The 19,409-nt window shown below is 38.2% G+C and overlaps 1 protein-coding gene across 1 annotated transcript in view; it reads left to right on the forward strand.

Moving 5' to 3' along the window:
- The first annotated feature begins 2,472 nt into the window (after nt 1-2,472).
- Nucleotides 2,473-19,409, forward strand: part of sugct (succinyl-CoA:glutarate-CoA transferase) — a 133,519-nt gene continuing 116,582 nt past the window's right edge. Inside the window, exons 1-6 of the mRNA XM_083547367.1 lie at nt 2,473-2,670; nt 5,383-5,434; nt 5,547-5,620; nt 7,337-7,422; nt 7,755-7,805; nt 7,956-8,076. Of these exons, the coding sequence (XP_083403493.1) occupies nt 2,553-2,670; nt 5,383-5,434; nt 5,547-5,620; nt 7,337-7,422; nt 7,755-7,805; nt 7,956-8,076 (502 nt within the window). The 5' untranslated portion in view covers nt 2,473-2,552. The remainder of the gene's footprint in view (nt 2,671-5,382; nt 5,435-5,546; nt 5,621-7,336; nt 7,423-7,754; nt 7,806-7,955; nt 8,077-19,409) is intronic.

The following is a 19,409-nucleotide window of genomic DNA, read 5'->3' on the forward strand; positions in this document are numbered from 1 at the left end:
CACACACACACACACTTCTCTTATATAAAAGACATTCAGTGATAGAAACACTGCAAAATGTTAGTGTTGTTTGTGTTACTCTCAGTCTAGGGCAAGCCCTGTTATTGTGTTTGCTTCATTGCTTTTGATCTTGTGTTCTGTTTATGGTTTCTTGTCCATGGATTACCCTGTATATGTTGTTTGCTGAAATGGACTTTGATATTTGGATTACATTTTGGATTTGGTTGCAAGCCTTTAAGCAGTAAAATCTGCCTAAACTGCATTTGTGTCCATCTGAGCCTTTATTATATGAAACCAGGTTTTATGACACAATCAAATTCTTTCCTTTGCATATCTTAGCTTGTTAGGAAGTTGGAGTCAGAGCGCAGTGTCAGGTATAATACAGCACCATGGTTAAGGGCCTTGCTCAAGGGCCCCACGGTGGCATATTGAATCCCCAACCTTTTGATGAGTAATCCATGCCCATAACCAGTGACCTATAATTTTACACCCCATAATTTCACTGTATGGAACTGTTTCCATAGGAATTATTTGATTTATCTGAAATTACCACTTTTAATATGTATATATATATATATATTTTTTTTTTTTAAGTCTGGCAGTATTCATGTGTTTATTAATTGCTTGAAGTCAGAGGGAAATGCAGTCTAAAGCTTTTAGTACATGATAAAATGTAAAAATTAGCTCATGAATGCTTAATTGAAAATAAATAGCATTAGTCATTCATTTCTAAACTACAATCTACTGTTCTAACTTTACTAAAAATAAGAAAACCTTCTATTATCAGAGGCAAATGTGTACTGACCATCCTGTTAAATAAACAGAAAAATGAACTTCCCTTCATCAAATGATCAAACAGTAATAACAGATCTATTATATAGGACAGAAACATGTTATTCAATGTATTTTTTTAAACAGAGCATTGCAAATAGAAAATGCAGTGCTATACCCTTACATTGTTTGCATTTATTAATTAGCAAATCATTTGAGTATTGCATATAAAACACACACACACACACACACACACACACACACACACACACACACACACACACATACATACATACATACATACATACATACATACATACATACATATATATATATATATATATATATAGCAATCACAGTGTATCACAATGTAATGTGATAGTTCTGTGTTTTCTGCTGATCTTTGTTTTGAATTATTATTTATTATTATTATTTTATTATTCTGGACATGTATGAGGACAGTGTGACAGCAGTGAAGTGTGCAGTAGAAATGACAGACTGGTTCAAGGTGGAGGTTGGACTGCATCAAGGATCGGCTCTGATCCCTTTCCTGTTTGCAGTGGTGAGGGGCAGATTGACGGACGAGGTCAGACAGGAGTCTCCGTGGACTATGATGTTTGCGGATGATATTGCTATTTGTGGTGACAGTAGGGAGCAGGTTGAGAAGAGCCTGGAAAGGTGGAGGTACGTGCTGGAGAGAAGGGGAATGAAAGTCAGTAGGAGTAAGACAGAATACATGTGTGTGAATGAGAGGGAGGGCAGTGGAGGGATGCGGTTGCATGGAGAAGAGGTGGTGAAGGTTGAGAAGTTCAGGTACCTGGGGTCAACAGTGCAAAGTAATGTTAGAGAAGTGAAGAAAAGAGTGCAGGCAGGGTGAAATGGGTGGAGAAGAGTGATAGCAGGAGTGATTTGTGATAGAAGGGTATCTGTAAGAGTGAAAGGGAAAGTTTATAGGACTGTGCTGAGACCTGCGATGTTGTGTGGTTTTGAGTAAAAGACAAGAGATGGAGCTGGAGGTAGCAGAGCTGAAGATGTTGGTTGGGAGTGATGACGATGGACAGGATTAAAAATGAGTTTATTAGATTGACAGCGCATGCAGGACGTTTTGGAGACAAGGTGAGGGAGGCGAGATTGAGATGGTTTGGAGGTTTATGGATGTGGTGAAGGAAGACATGCAGGTAGTTAGTTTGAAAGAGGCAGATGTAAAGGACAGGGTAGAATGGGAACGGATAATCCTCTGTTCCAACTTCTTCCTTCCTTCTTGAATGAATGAATGAATAAATGCAGACATTTTCATCGATTGTGTGTTAATGTTAGTTGTTCATTTTGTTAATAATTATTTATTGTTAAAAAATAAACAAAAACACCCACCATGCAAAAATACATAAATTAAATTTACCAAATAACAACAAAATCAAATTTAATTTAAATAAATGCAAAAAATATATATATATATACAAATAAAAACGTTGGAATCAGTTGCCGGAAGTGGGTGGAGCTTCTGTGTCGCTGTATAGGAAAGATATAAATATTTATTTCTTATACAGTCTCATTGTTTCAACTGCTCTGTTGTATGTTGACGCGATAAATAAACTAATAATTAATTGCCAGTTGAAATAAATAAATAGATGGCAGTGTTACAGTCATGTAACAGCATTGAGAGAGAAACAAAAAGCATGGGAACAACATCTCTTCCGGGTTGCGTGCAGTGGGCGTGGCTACAAGAGGACGCATCATGTCCGTCTCCGCCCACTTGACGAGTGGACTGATGTGGGGTAAACATGTCGCAGAAGTCCTGCTCTAGACTGCTCTTTAGTATCAGGAGACTACGATCCTGTATTCCAGACATAAACACCGGCTGTCCGTATGTCATCAGGCGTTTCACGTCCGGACTGAAAGGTACCATATGACACTCCTGATATAATGCATAGTGAGCTGTCATAATGAAACGCTCATTTATTATTTAAAGCGTCCCTAGTGACAGTCTACAGGTCAGTACTTACACCCACGTGGGTGTCTTTCAGTGACCTCATCAGTATATACTGTGTATTATACTGTATTATGGTATTATACTGTGTACTGCACTATATACTGTATCATTTCAATACATCTGACATGCTTGTTTTTAATTCACTGTTATTTATAAGCACTTTTAACACCATGCATTGCCCCTAAGTAGCTTTAAAGCAGAGATAAATAGTTTAAAATTAGGTATATGTTATCGCCTAAATGTAATGAATGGTCATTCGGTGCCATCCAGATGAGGATAGGTTTTCCTTTTCAGTCTGGTTCATGTTAATGTCCCCCCCCCCCATGGCGTCTCAGGGAGTATTTCCCTGCCACAAGGAACAAACGTATAGGCATTAACGTATACATTATTTTATACAACCTTATAACCGCTTTATTTTTGTTATATTGCATATGAGACAATGTGCATCGTTAAAAGGGTTAAATAAAACGAATTGTTTTGAATTGAAACGGTTAACTCTCTAACGAGTGAGACAGTGGTGACCGTGGAAAGAAAAAACTCCTCGAGATGGTATGAGGATGAAATCTTGAGAGGGTCCAGACTCCAAAAAGATCCCATTCTTATCTTGGTGGAACTAAATGTCCATTCTTTAGAGTTCTATTATTGTACTGCGCAGTAAATGGGCACTCTAATGCAGAAGTGTTCATGCAAATTACTTCCTAAACCAACCTAGTGATCCCCAGTTGAAAAGAACTCCATCCAGAGGTGGGGATAAATCAGGCGGATCCGAAAAGAATGAAGGGACAGGATCACTGGTTACTGGACATGTTTTCCTCCCTGTTTTATGTACTGACCATGAACATGTACAGGGACATTAGTCAATGGGACTCAGATTTAAAGCTTAGAACATTTTATTACAATGAAGTGTGAACCACAGTGGTTAGAATGGCACCAGTTAATGGGGTACCCACCAACAGTGGTCTAAGAAAGGATAACTGGTATCTCACTGGTGGCTCTCTGATGGGAATAAAGGCAATGATCATCTGATCCGATTCCACAAAGAGCTACTGGAGCGTAAATTGCGGAAAAATGCTGGTTCTGTGTCAGAACACACAGTGGATTTGTGTAGCTCATTCAGGGTTTCCCAGCAGATCATTGGTCTGGGCCCTGGGTCCTAGTGTTTCAACTAGGTATTACAAACTCAAAATAATTACAGATCAAGTACATCTCCTTAATGGCAGCAGTATTCCCAAATTAGAACTGACCCAATCAGCATCATAGCATGCACTGCTAGACTGCAAAAAGAGTTCAATGTGTTGACTTGGTCCCCAAGTTCCTCAGATCTTTATCCAAACAAGCATCTTGTGGGACGTCTATGGAGGTTCACCTCACAGCTTACAGGTTTTGTGGAGTCTAGGCCCTAACAAATCAGAGCTGGTTTGGTAACACACCTAGACAGGATCTACATTGTATTAGGTATGTGGTTTTAATGTTATGGCTGATCGATGTATAAGGAGATGAAATATATGTGAAAAATAGCCAATTTGAATAGGTTTTGGTATATAATATAAGTGCAATTTAACGGTTCTGGGGATTTGTGTTCATATCACACAGCTGTAATGGACTCTGTACCTGCATGTTTGCACAACACACAGATCAATTGACCTTGTTGTCATGTTGTAATTGTAGTAATATAAAATTCTCTCTTTCTAATGCAGATAGTATTCTTCCAATATATATATTCTCTCTCTCTCTCTCTCTCTCTCTCTCTCTTTCTCTCTCTCTCTCTCTCTCTCTCTCTCTCTCTCTCTCTCTCTCTCTCTCTCTCTCTCTCTCTCTCTTTCTTTTATATATATATATATATATATATATATATATATATATATATATATATATATATATATATAATTTTTGTATGATATACAGTATATATATACAAGAATATATACAATATATGTATACACATATATACAAGAACACCTGACTTTTTCCGGCCATATGTGGGTCCAGGTACAGAATAGTACAGGTCTTTGGCTGTATAAGCATTGCATCTTCTCTAGTAGAACTCAGAGACCCAAACCTGTTCCAGCATGACAATGCTCCAGTGCACAAAGCTTCATGCTTTACTTCAGTTGGAGGTAAAGATTTTGAGTGGCCTGCTATAGAGCTCTGACCTCATCCCTATGAAACACCTTTGGGATGAATTGTAAGGCTGATGCACCCCAGACCTCCGCACCCTACATCAGTAGCCGATTTTATTAATGCCCAAACACACAGCAACATCTAGCGGAACATCCCAGAAGAGTGGAGGTTATTATGAAGTAACAGCAAATGGAAAGTAATTGTGGACTGGGATGCTTAAAAAACACACACGAACATTATGGTCATGTGTCTGCAAACCTTATATATATATAGTGTATATTGTCCTGGCAAAAAACAAATGCATGTAAGTGTAATTGGCCAATAAAGTGAATTAAGTTTTAGATTCTGGTTAATTCATTGGCATATTTTTGTTTTGTTTTAATTGTATGCATGCGTATGCATACGATAATATGCATCAGTACAAGCGAGATAATAAATAAGAAAATATCTTGCTGTAAATATTTTTGAAATGACGATTTCTTTCCTTTTTAAACCCGCAGGTGTGAAGCAGATTAAACCACTAGATGGCATTAGAGTATTAGACCTTACTAGGTAAGACATGGAGTAAAAAAAAAAACACAGAGGAGATTCCATGAGTCATTGTGTGAATTGTAGCCACTGAGAATAATGGACAGTTGGATTGGAATGATTTTGTCTATTTCAGAGTCCTGGCTGGTCCTTTTGCCACAATGATCCTGGGAGATTTGGGGGCAGAAGTCATCAAAGTTGAGCGACCAGGTGAGTTAAGAGCATGTGACTCCATGTATAAGTACATGAGCTGTTATTAACTTCAGACGACTAAAATGAGCATACTTAACATGTCCCGTTTAGATCAGTGTGCCGTTTTGCATCCCAGCAAATCTGTAAATCCAAGTATTTGCCTTTAGATGTGCCAAGCAGGCCTGGCATGTAGGATTGTGTATGTGATGCACCTCTTCAAAACATATCACAGAAACCATCTAACCTTTAGAGTTGAGGTTTATTTCCGAGTCATCCGAGTCAGTATTTTTACATTTTTTATTGCTAATTTAAAAACTGGATTCCCAATCCCGCATGTACAACATAATGAAGTGTATTCTATTCATTAATAAATAAAATAAAAATACTATTAGCATTTCTGTGTAATTAAAGGTCAATATAAAGAAATTTGCAGTCTTGGGTTATTTATTTATTTAACTGAAAATAGGATTTTCTGGGTTTTCCCCCACTTTATTAATGTCGCTGTACTAAATGCAAAAGTGTAAAGACAACAAAGCCACTTGCCTTTATTTGACTTGATTTTATTTACAGTAGCTGTATGGAAAAAAATGATGCAAACATATTTGGAAGAAGAAGAAGACTACTGGTTTTCAAGCTTGAAATGAGACCACGTGGCTTAAAATAGGTTTAATATTCTTGTTTTGGCCTATTATGATCTTGTATGAGCAAATACTGTAGATGAACTTTAAAATACGTTTTTTCTATACTCACTGGATTCTTTCTTTCTTCAAATTTAAACATTAATGCTTGCCTAAAAAACAAAAAAATGGACTAATCTCTCGGCACTCATCTCACCCTGCACTACACCATGCTCGATCTTTAACCACTGCCCAACTGGTCCTGCCATCTCTCATGGAACAAGAAAGACATGCTTCCAGACTATTCTCTGTTCTGGCACTCAGGCATGAAGTTCTACTTGATATCCAGACACCCGAGACTGTAGCAGTCTCCAAATTACCTCTCTAAAGACATACCTCTTCCAACAGGTCCAAACAGACAGACAGACAGACAGACAGACAGACAGACAGACAGATAGACAGACAGACAGACAGATAGATAGATAAATGCCATTATTGTCAAACTTTACAACTTTTGCAGTGTCAATATTCCCACAGTGATACTCGAAACCCTGTAAGGAACACTTTTATAAACTACAACTGTAGGCTTAATTATAAACAATCAAATAAAGAGAAGCACAATTTTTTTTAATTGTTACATTAGCTGCATTAATAAACATTTCACTGGAAGGTCCTAATTAGAGTATTAAGTTAATTACATATTTAAATTTTTTTAATGGAAATTGTTTACATTTTAAAATATTGTTAGGCATACTTTATAACAGCATCATACATTTCACAGCATTTGTAACAATGTCAGTATTTAAAACGATCTGATACAATCAGAACTGTTTCAGTCCTTGAAACAGTATATCAGTGCATCTGTGTGTGTGTGTGTGTGTGTGTGTGTGTGTGTGTGTGTGTGTGTGTGTGTGTGTGTGTGTGTGTGTGTGTGTGTTTGTGTGTGTAAGATTGATTTTCATTCTGCTATATGGGGGATAAACGAAATGGCATTCCTCACAGGACCATGGTTCTATGGACATATATATGAACAAAATACTGTGTGTGTGTGTGTGTGTGTGTGTGTGTGTGTGTGTGTGTGTGTGTGTGTGTGTGTGTGTGTGTGGTTGGGTGGCAGGGCAAGGAGATGACACAAGAGCATGGGGACCTCCGTTTGTTCGTGATGAAAGCGCTTATTTCCTCAGTGTGAACAGGAATAAAAAGGTAATATGAATAGATATATAATTATACACTATATGGGAAAAAATATTTGCTCCCTTGCCCTTCACACTCGTATGTGGTTCTTCCATAAAATGTTGCCACAGACTCGGAATTAAATAGTTTCTGTGTGTACTGGACTTTGGATAAAATCCCAGCCACACCAAGCTGCCACTTCTGGGCCCCTGAGCGAGGCCCTTAAACTCATAGTCTAAAATTGTTCCACTAGAAAATATGGGTGTGATGGTCAGGTTTCACGTTTTCACACCATTTCATCGAATCTTTCACTAGAAAATCATGCACTCTTTTACACAAAATTTCTCATCCATTTCTTCTAGAGCATTGCTGTTAATCTTAAAGATCCGAAGGGGGCAAAACTGATAACTGAGGTAAATATCTGATGGTATGAAAGTGTCATAAACATGATTGTGAAAAAATGTTTCTAGTATTGATTGAATATTTAAATTCTAAACCCAGAGACGTTATTCATGGTTGAACTCCAACATGTATTAGTTTTGCTGTTTTCATGAATGTCACAGTTAGCCAAAAGTTGTGATATACTGGTGGAAAACTATCTTCCTGGTAAACTGGATGAGATGGGACTCGGCTATAAGAATATGAGCGAAGCAGCTCCGCAAATCGTCTACTGTTCTATTACAGGTATTTCTTCCTTTTTTTTCAACAGGTACAAAATAGCTTAAATGGGTGATATTTCAGTGTGGTACAATAAAAAAATCCATAGGTTCTACGTAAAAGAATAATAGATTCAATGTAGTTACTGTTACAATTACCATGCTAAAGATGTTGCTCATGTTCCTGTAACAGCACATCCTGATGTGGTTTAAAACATAGGGGAATTTAATGATTGTAACAAAGAGTTGACACTGAAGACTCTCTGGATGTTGAGGAATAAACAGAATTTTTAGCATATCAACAATTGAGTTCATTGAATAGAACCAAATATACCCATCAATTACGGTAGTATCAATGTACAGATGTGCAGAATGCATTTGTTTATGTGTATTTGATTTCTATGTGTGGAGAAATATTGCTTTGTGACCGTGTGGCTTTTTATGTGACTTTAATTGAATTAATTAATCCTTTTTTATAATTTTTTTTTTTTGCAAAGCTGTTGATTCTAATTTACCAGTTTAAGAAGCTTTGTAGTGCAATTTTGACTCATTCCTCTTATCAAATCATTTCTAGTTCCTGACTGTTATAAGGCTTCCTCTAATAGACAAACAATTTTACAATTGTGGACTGGAACAAAAGGAAATTCCTACTTTTTAAAGTATTTGTACTTTATCTGAGTATTTTCATCTTCGAGAAGTATGTAATTTACTACAATTTAACATGCAATATATTACTTTTTACTTGATCCTCACTACTTTGAATATGTGTATTATTTTAAATGAGTAGTATAACCTCACGGTTCTGGCGAGAGTTTCTGCTGCGTCTGTAACGATAGAAAATTGATATAAAATTTCCCTGTAAGAAAGTGTAATGTGCCAGAAATTGCACTCTTGTTGGATACTTGTTTGATACTCAGGTCCATTTAAAAGTGAGTACTCAAGTAGAAATATAAGAAGAGTACATTTCCTTTTACTGGGGTCATATTTTAGCAGGAGGTTAGTACTTTTACTTAGTACTTTTACTTTTACTTACCAAGTACAGGGCTGCAATTTCAAAATCTTTCATGAAGATTTCAATAACATGCAGTCACCTTTACTTTGTTTTTTATTTTTTTTATTTTTGAGATGTAGATTTAGGAAATTGTCATGCAACTCTTTTCTACAGACTGCTGGGTTTCTTATCATTATTGAGATGTATTGAGATTATTGTGAAATCTTGCTGGGCAGACCTGTCCAGGGATGGTTAGATGTTGTTCCATGTACATATTATCGTACCATTTAAACCGACAGGGATGCTTTCTTGTTATGTCTCTGCAATTCAAGTGTAACTTGAGTGTTCTTTAATAAGAACTTTAGAAACCTCTTTTATCTTTATTAATGCTGCTCTTTTATAGTGGTGTGTTGTGCATGAGAACGTAATATTTTTGGTTGTTCATGTACAACCCTAAGTCTTAAAAAGTTGGGACGCTGTGTAAAATGAAAATAAAAACAGAATGCAATAATTAGCAAATCTCATAACCCCATTTTTTATTCACATTAGAACATAGAAAACATGCCAAATGAGGAAATGTGGTAATGAGGTAATTCTGTAATGGAAATCACTGCATGGGTTTATTAACACCTCCAGAAATCACTGTCTGTGAACACAGTGTTAAATCTTTATCATAAAAACTAGAAAGCATACGTGAAAATGATCCAGGAACGCTGCCATCCCCTCTGGGCCAAAGTTCATTTAAAATATTGTGAGGCAAATTGGAAAACTGTTCTGTGGTCAGATGAATCTAAATTGTAATTTCTTTTTGGATCCCATGGACACTGTGTCCTCCAGACTAAAGAAGAGAGGGACCATCAAGCTTGTTATCAGTGCTCGGTTTAAAAGCTACATCTCTGATGATATGGGAGTGTATTAGTACAACTGGAAAAGCTCCATTAATGCTGAACAATATATTCAGGTTCTAGAGCAACCAATGCATCCAAACGTCTTTTTTAGGGAAGTCCTTGCGTATTTAAGCAAGACAATGCTAATACAGTGGCAATGCTAACTCTGTAAATTGTTGAGATGTATTTATTTATATTAAATTATTTACTGCATCTATTACAATTTTATGACTTCATAGTAGAAGAGTCTGGGTGCTAAACTGGCCTGTCTGCAGTTTAGACCTTTCAACATTTGAAAATATTGGGTACATCATGAAACAAAAAATACAACAAAGGACACCCAGAAGTGTTGAGCAGCTAGAATTCTGCCATTAGTCAAGTTACGTCAAGAGTCAAGAAGCTTTTATTGTCATTTCATCCATATATAGCTGGTGCAGGTCACAATGAATGAAACGACGTTCCTCCAGAACCCTGATGCTACCTAGTCACAAACTGCTCTACTCAGTTCCCAGATGCATATGGACAGAAGTCGTGATGCTACATAGTGGTAAACTTTGCTCCGTCCCAACTTTTTAAAGAAAAGCAATCAAATTCAAAATGACCTCATCTTTTCCTTAAAATGGTACTGTATATATTCTCATTTTCAACATTTGATATGTATTTTATTGTTGTTTTTTGTGAATAAAACGTGGATTTATAAGATTTGCAAATCATTGCATACTGTTATTTACAGTTTGCGCATTGTCCCAACTTAATCGGAATTAGGGTTGTAACATTTACATGTATTTTTTACAGCATCAGTACTGTTGCATATGTTTTGAATCTGCAATTTGTGTTCATATTCATATATCTTAAGACTAAATACATGTGTAAATTTGTAGTGGATATATGGAAAACCTTTTTTTTTCCTTTTCACTGTATTTACTTAATGTAAAGTCATGCACATCCTATTTATTTAACTAAAAGCCTACACAGAACCAGCACGTCGGGGCGAGTCAAAGTGGGTGGGCATGCCTGCTTGTGAGAATCAGCAGCACGATATTCAGAAAGCAGCGAGAAATCGTTCTCAGAGGCGTCGATAAATAGACGTCCCGCTATCACCCTAATGCTTTTCCGTTCTCATGTTAGCGTTTTTGTGACGGGCCCGCTTGAATTTCATGTCGTATTCACAGTATTCAAGTCTTATTTAAAAAAATTATTCTGTTACCACACTAATTTGGAGTGGCTTGGCGTAGTCACTATATTGGCTGGCAGAAGACAGCTTTCACGTGTCACACACCAATAAACCCATGGCCAAGTTGCACTCGGCAAGCAAAGACAGATCACGGTTTCAGTTTCAGCCTCTGAAATCCGCATATTGGTAGTTGTGTATTTCACAGTTTTTTTTATCTTTCTTTTTTTTTTACTTAATCGCAGTACTAAAATTTGATGTAATTCGAGGTTAAGCCTCAGGCATGTAGTTGTGGTGTATGGACGGGGTAAAAGTGTAGCAATTTATGGTAAATAGTAAAGGCGCCCCATGGTGGCTTTACCACCACAAAGACCTTATATTACATGCCTGTGGGAACTCACATTTTTTTTTTCCCTACACATTTTTCTTACCCTCTAATGAACAGATTCGGAGAAATCCTTCCATTTTGCGTTTTTTGTTGTTCTTTTTTTCTTTCACAATTGCTTTTAACAAGGGGTAAGGAAGTGTTGGGAGCTAAGAAATGGAAATCAAATTTACTTGCCTTTTTACAGATTTTTCATGGGTTCGACAAGAATTTGTCTAGTCGTCAGGTCGGAGCAGGAAGACAGTAAATTGCGTGTGGTGATGGAGCTGACACTGCAGGCTATATGATGTGTGATGGGGTTTGTTCAGTTGCAGGAGATTAAACAGGAACGACCATCAAATTCCAGGTTTAAAGGATAATTAATCATTTATAAGGCATCATGTAATAATAAAGAGGAATGTTGATTAGGAACAGTCATTTCAAGGGATTTTCTGGATTAAGGTAAGCAGCATATAGCTAGCAATACTTTACACTCCTGGCTAGACAGCTTGTTCAACCTCACACACACTACGGGCTGTTCTGAATTTACTCACACGCATATACACACACACTGTGGGCTGTTCTGAATTCACACACACGCATATACACACACACTGCGGCCTGTTCTAAATTCACACACTCATATATATATACACACACACTGTGGGCTGTTCTGGATGCACACACGCATATACACACACACTGCGGCCTGTTCTAAATTCACACACTCATATACACACACACACTGTGGGCTGTTCTGAATTCACACACACGCATATACACACAAACTGTGGGCTGTTCTGAATTCACACACATGCATATACACACACACTGTGGGCTGTTCTGAATTCACACGCACGCATATACACACACACTGCGGCCTGTTCTAAATTCACACACTCATATACACACACACTGCGGCCTGTTCTAAATTCACACACTCATATACACACACACTGTGGGCTGTTCTGAATTCACACGCACGCATATACACACACACTGCGGCCTGTTCTAAATTCACACACTCATATACACACACACTGTGGGCTGTCTTGGATGCACACACGCATATACACACACTGCGGGCTGTTCTGAATCCACACACACGCATATACACACACTGCGGGCTGTTCTGAATTCACACACACGCATATACACACACTGCGGGCTGTTCAGAATTCACACATGCATATATATACACACACTGCAGCCTGTTCTGAATGCACACACGCATACACACACACACACTGCGGGCTGTTCTAAATTCACACACGCGCATACACACACACACTGTGGGCTGTTCTGAATTCACACACACGCATATACACACACACTGCGGCCTGTTCTGATTTCACACACACGCATATACACACACTGCGGGCTGTTCAGAATTCACACACGCATATACACACACTGTGGGCTGTTCTGAATTCACACACACGCATATACACACACTGTGGGCTGTTCTGAATTCACACACACGCATATACACACACACTGTGGGCTGTTTTAAATTCACACACACGCATATACACACACACACACTGCGGCCTGTTTTAAATTCACACACGCATATACACACACACTGTGGGCTGTTCTGAATTCACACGCACGCATATACACCCCCACTGCGGCCTGTTCTGAATTCACACACGCATATACACACACACACACTGTGGCCTGTTCTAAATTCACACACACTCATATACACACACACTGCGGCCTGTTCTGAATTCACACATGCATATACACACACACTGCGGCCTGTTCTAAATTCACACACTCATATACACACACACTGTGGGCTGTTCTGGATGCACACACGCATATACACACACTGCGGGCTGTTCAGAATTCACACATGCATATACACACACTGCAGCCTGTTCTGAATTCACACACGCATACACACACACACACTGTGGGCTGTTCTAAATTCACACACACACATACACACACACACACTGCGGCTGTTCTAAATTCACGCACACTCATATACACCCACAATGCGGCTGTTCTGAATTCATGCACACTCATATACACACACTGCGGCCTGTTCTAAATTCACACACTCATATACACACACACTGTGGGCTGTTCTGGATGCACACACGCATATACACACACTGCGGGCTGTTCAGAATTCACACATGCATATACACACACTGCAGCCTGTTCTGAATTCACACACGCATACACACACACACACACACACACACACACTGTGGGCTGTTCTAAATTCACACACACGCATACACACACACACTACTGGCTGTTCTGAATTCACACACATATACACGCACACTGCGGGCTGTTCTGAATGCACACATGCATATACACACACTGCGGGCTGTTCAGAATTCACACACATATATACACGCACACTGCGGGCTGTTCTGAATGCACACATGCATATACACACACTGCGGGCTGTTCAGAATTCACACACGCATATATATATACACACACACACACACACACACACACACACACACACACACACACACACACACACAATAATGACTTTTCTGAATTTTTACACCCTGCTGGATATTCGGACTCACACACACACACACACACACACACACACACACACACACACACACACACACACACAATAATGACTTTTCTGAATTTTTACACCCTGCTGGATATTCGGACTCACACACACACACACACACACACACACACACACACACACACACACAATAATGACTTTTCTGAATTTTTACACCCTGCTGGATATTCGGACTCATACACACACACACACACACACACACACACACACACACACACACACACACACACAAAATGACTTTTCTGAGTGTATACACTGCTGGATATACGGACTCTTCTGAATTTATATCTTTCAGAATTTATACCCACACATACACACACCCAAAATGCTGGCTTTGCTTAATTCATGGCCGAACACCTCTAGCTTTTTTAAATTCCTACACACACAGACACACACACACACACACTGTATGGCATGTGCTTTTTGAGCATCACATTTCACATTTAGTACCAATTTGTTATTATAATTCCCTCCACTCTTCTGGGAAGAAGAGTTACAAGTTCGTTCAGTTGGAAGCACATGAGGCCAGAACTTTATTACACTGCAGTGTTGTGAATTGGTTTATTTTACAGGTAATAGTATACACTATATTAACAAGAGTTTGTGGACACCCAAACATAAGATTTGTATATGACTCTTGATCATCCCATCCCACATTTAGTCCCCGTTTGGTGTTTTAATAACCTCCACTCTTCTGAGATGTTCCACTACATTTTGGAGTGTGCTTGTAGAGGTTGGTGCTTTTTTTTGCCACAAGGGTGTTAATAAAATCAGATACTGATGTTGGTTGAGGTGAGGTGAGGCCTCAGTGTTCCAGTTCATCCCAAAGGCGTTCAATAGGGTTAAGGTCATTGATCTATTAGAGAAAATCAAGATCTTTATTCAAACCCATGTAAAGCATATCTTCATAGAGCTGGATTTGTGCACAGAAGCATTTTCATGCTGGAGAAGGTTTAAGTCTCCTAATTCAAGTAAAAGGAAAATGTAATTCTATCATATCCAAAGTTACAATTGTGTGCCTCCATCTAGGTGGTAACAGTGTAAGGAAGAACCACACATGGCTGGAAAAGTCAGGTGTCCCAAGACTTTTGTCCATATAGTGTAGTTATAATTGAAATATAAAACACTTCAAACATTACACACAGCACCTTTAGGTTTGTTTCAGACCTAGACACCACTGTGGAAACAGGAATGGATAGATTGCATCTAAAGTGGTCTCGTGAACCACATAGAAAAACATGCTTAAACAAACGTGGCCACGCGTTTCCGTTTCGTCGTGTCTGCGGTGAGAGGATGTGACACCGGTTCACGATTGTGGATATGTCTTTCCTGGTAAGTGCTGAAATGCATGCAAATAGTTCTGTATTTATTTTTAGCTTGCTTCTCATTTATGTGAAGGTTACAATTGCAGCCTAATTCCCAAGCTCCCTCTCATTATAAAATCATGCAGACGCAGCCCATGAGACCTCATTAAATTGTGGATGGTGGACAGTTAAATTGAAGTGATTTACAGCACTCATTTTATGTTGTTTAATTATTTTTTTTCCTCAGGGTCATTTTTCTTTTTCTGCTTTTGTGGGAGACAGAGATGCCTGTTGCTAGTCTAAAGCAGGGTTGTGAGTAACCGATTCCTTTTTTCAACTATGGATTTTATATATATATATATATATATATATATATATATATATATATATATATATATATATATATATATACAGTACAGACCAAAAGTTTGGACACACCTTCTCATTCAAAGAGTTTTCTTTATTTTCATGAGTATGAAAATTGTAGATTCACACTGAAGGCATCAAAACTATGAATTAACACATGTGGAATTATACATGGAATTATATACATAACAAAAAAGTGTGAAACAACTGGAAAATGTCATATTCTAGGTTCTTCAAAGTAGCCACCTTTTGCTTTGATTAATGCTTTGCACACTCTTGGCATTCTCTTGATGAGCTTCAAGAGGTAGTCACCTGAAATGGTCTTCCAACAGTCTTGAAGGAGTTCCCCGAGAGATGCTTGGCACTTTTTGCCCCTTTTGCCTTCACTCTGCGGTCCAGCTCACCCCTAAACCATCTCGATTGGGTTCAGGTCCGGTGACTGTGGAGGCCAGGTCATCTGGCGCAGCACCCCATCACTCTCCTTCTTGGTTAAATAGCACTTGATGCCTTCAGTGTGACTCTACAATTTTCATAGTCAGGAAAATTAAGAAAACTCTTTGAATAAGAAGGTGTGTGCAAACTTTTGGTCTGTACTGTATATGTATGTATGTATATATATATATATATATATATATATATATATATATATATATATATATATATATATATATATATATATATATATATATAAATCCTATGTAACCTATGTGCCAGATTTCGAATCTAAACTGAAAATTCCTAATCTAAACCTAACACTACAAATTGTGTGTTTCGCATAAATGATCAGTTGCATCTTGTATTTTTAAACACATTTTTCACAACCATTAGATTATCAATAGCCAATCAAATAAGTTTGAGGCTTTAGCCGGATATAATTTTCAGGTATTAAGATTTTTGTATCTGCAACCAAGTACAGCAGCAGATATAATGTAAGCTTGCAATAGCGGGGGGAGGTGGTAGCTTGGTGGTTAAGGCATTGGACTTTGGATCAAGAAGGTTGCCAGTTCGAAGCCCAGCCACACCAAGCTTCCACTCCTGGGCCCTTAAGCAAGGCCCTTAACCCCATAGCTGCTTAGATGTTTAAATAAGGTAAATGTAAGTGGATGAGGGCATCTTCTAAATGTCTTCTAAATGGGCGTACAGGGAGTCACTTGTTGAGGCTTTACAATGTATATCTGACTCATATAAAGGTTGTTCTCTCATTTTTAGCACTTCTATCTTGCCTTACGCTGTATGAAGTTCTTGATTGACCACCTCGGTTTAGGGTGAAAGGGTACAAAGTGTTCCTAAGTTGAAACATTTTAATATGTAAAGTATAATTATGACTCCTAAATTAAGTTTGCCACTTTAACAAAAGAGCCTGCCAAATCGAAAACTGGATTTTATCCTCTTATTTACTCGAACCACTTTAGGATTTCAGAGACTCATTGTATCCACATTTTATAGAACAGTAAATGAAACTCATTTACATTTAAGGCATTTGGCCAATATCCTTAGTCCCTTAATATATCTAATTTTTTACAATTAGGGGTTTATGGTTTAGGGTTACTCAAAGGCCAAGCATGCTCTATTTGGTTGTGCTGGGATTTGAACTCACAACCTGCTGATTAGTAATCCAATGCCTTAACCACTGAGAGACCACTTGTCTCTCCAAGCCACAGTTGGCCATACAAAATGCTTCCCAAAAGCCAATGCAAATGCGGAACAAATTCCAAAACTGGCGTTGTGTTAGTTAGATTGTAACACAGGATTAAAAAAAAGCCATCTATCATTTATAGGTGTTCGACAATGTAGTTTGCTCGTTTGCTTATCTTTGATTACCACCTAACACCATAACATTACACCATAGTAAGACCTCGTACACTGCATCACAACGCCTTTTAATTATAACCAGCCTCAGATGCGTCCACGCTTTCATCAGATGCATATCAGACTTAGCCCGGCCTTATTTGATTTAAAAACATGCAAATTGTGCATTATGATATTCTGATATACATTTCACAGCAACATAAGGGGGGAAAAAAGCATACAAATAGTCTGGCTTTATACAAGTCAAGTCAAGGTGAGGTAAGAAGCAGATTCTGATATTGTTCAATCCTTATGTATGTGTGACTTCATTCTTTTATAAAACCCTGTATGTAATTTATAACCTGAGGGACATTTTTGCAGAGGCAAGGAGCAACCGTATTACAGTAAGGAAGCCGCAATTTAGTTGGACAGAAATGTGGTTCTTGTTATGAGATAATATCAGTGTCAACTGGTTTATTAGACGTAAGGAATAAAATCTTATAACATCTATGGTATATCGTTTCCTAGTTTTATTATACATCTCAGAGCACATCTTGTATATGTTTTACAGACTACTCTGTTTATGCATTGTCTATTTTTCTTTCTTTAATTTTTTTTATTTAAATTCCTTTGAGTTAGATTTTTAAATGCCATTGTTGTTGTGGTGGAGTGGGGTCAACAGTGCAAAGTAATGGAGAGTGTGTTAGAGAAGTAAAGAAAAAAGTGCAGGCAGGGTGAAGTGGGTGGAGAAGAGTGATAGCAGAAGTAATTTGTGATAGAAGAGTATCTGTAAGAGTGAAAGGGAAAGTTTATAGGACTGTGGTGAGACCTGAGATGTTGTATGGTTTAGAGACAGTGGCATTGAGTAAAAGACAGGAGGTGGAGCTGGAGGTAGCAGAGCTGAAGATGTTAAGGTTTTCGTTGGGAGTGACGACGATGGACAGGATTAGAAATTAGCTAATTAAAGGGACATCGCATGTAGGACGTTTTGGAGACAAGGTGAGGGAGGCCAGATTGAGATTGTTTGGACATGGGGTATATCGGTAGGAGAATGCTGAGGATGGAGACACCAGGAAGGAGGAAAAGAGGAAGACCATGTAGGAGGTTTATGGATGTGGTGAGGGAAGACATGCAGGTAGTTGGTTTGAAAGAGGCAGATGTAGAGGACAGGTGGTTATGGAGATGGATGATCCGCTGTGCCGACCTCTAATGGGAGCAGCCGAAAAAAGAAGAAGAGGAAGTTGTTGTCTGACAATCCGCCAAACTGAAATTTGTTGTCTTTACAATGACAATAAAATATCTCATCTTATCTCACCTTTTCTTTCCTTCCTTATAATTTTCACTATAACATTTACATTTTTTTATATTTTCTTTATTTTTCACACTATAATTTTTTTATTTATATTACATTTATGGCATTTGCCAGGTGCTCTTATCCAGAGTGACTCACAGTTATCTCAGTTATACAGCTGAGCAATTGAGGGTTAAGTGCACTGCATTGGATTTGTACTCATGACTTTCCGATCCGAAATCCAACATCTTATCCACTGAGCTACCGCTTACCATTCATCCCATCCATCCAGCGATTTTTTCACGCTTATCCGTAATTCGGGTCACGGGGGCAGCAGTCCAAGTAGGCCCCCGCCTTCGACTGCTGCCCAATCCTCACAGCACCGTCCCTTACGGTCCCTCCTGCAGGTGGTGAGCCCACAGGATTCATCCCATGAATTGGAAACTCATTTAATAGATTAGATATGTAGCTGGGTACAATGTATATTTTTATTCATACCAGAAAACCTTGTAAATTAGTAAATTTACAAGTCTGTTGGAATTGTGCTCTGCTTTAACATAGTGTTTCGGTTGAAACTTTATATTTCTTATCCAAACACTTTGAGGTTGAAAACGTGACAAC

The sequence above is a fragment of the Silurus aristotelis genome, assembly GCF_946808225.1.
Source record: "Silurus aristotelis genome assembly, chromosome: 1".
Lineage (NCBI taxonomy): Eukaryota > Metazoa > Chordata > Actinopteri > Siluriformes > Siluridae > Silurus > Silurus aristotelis.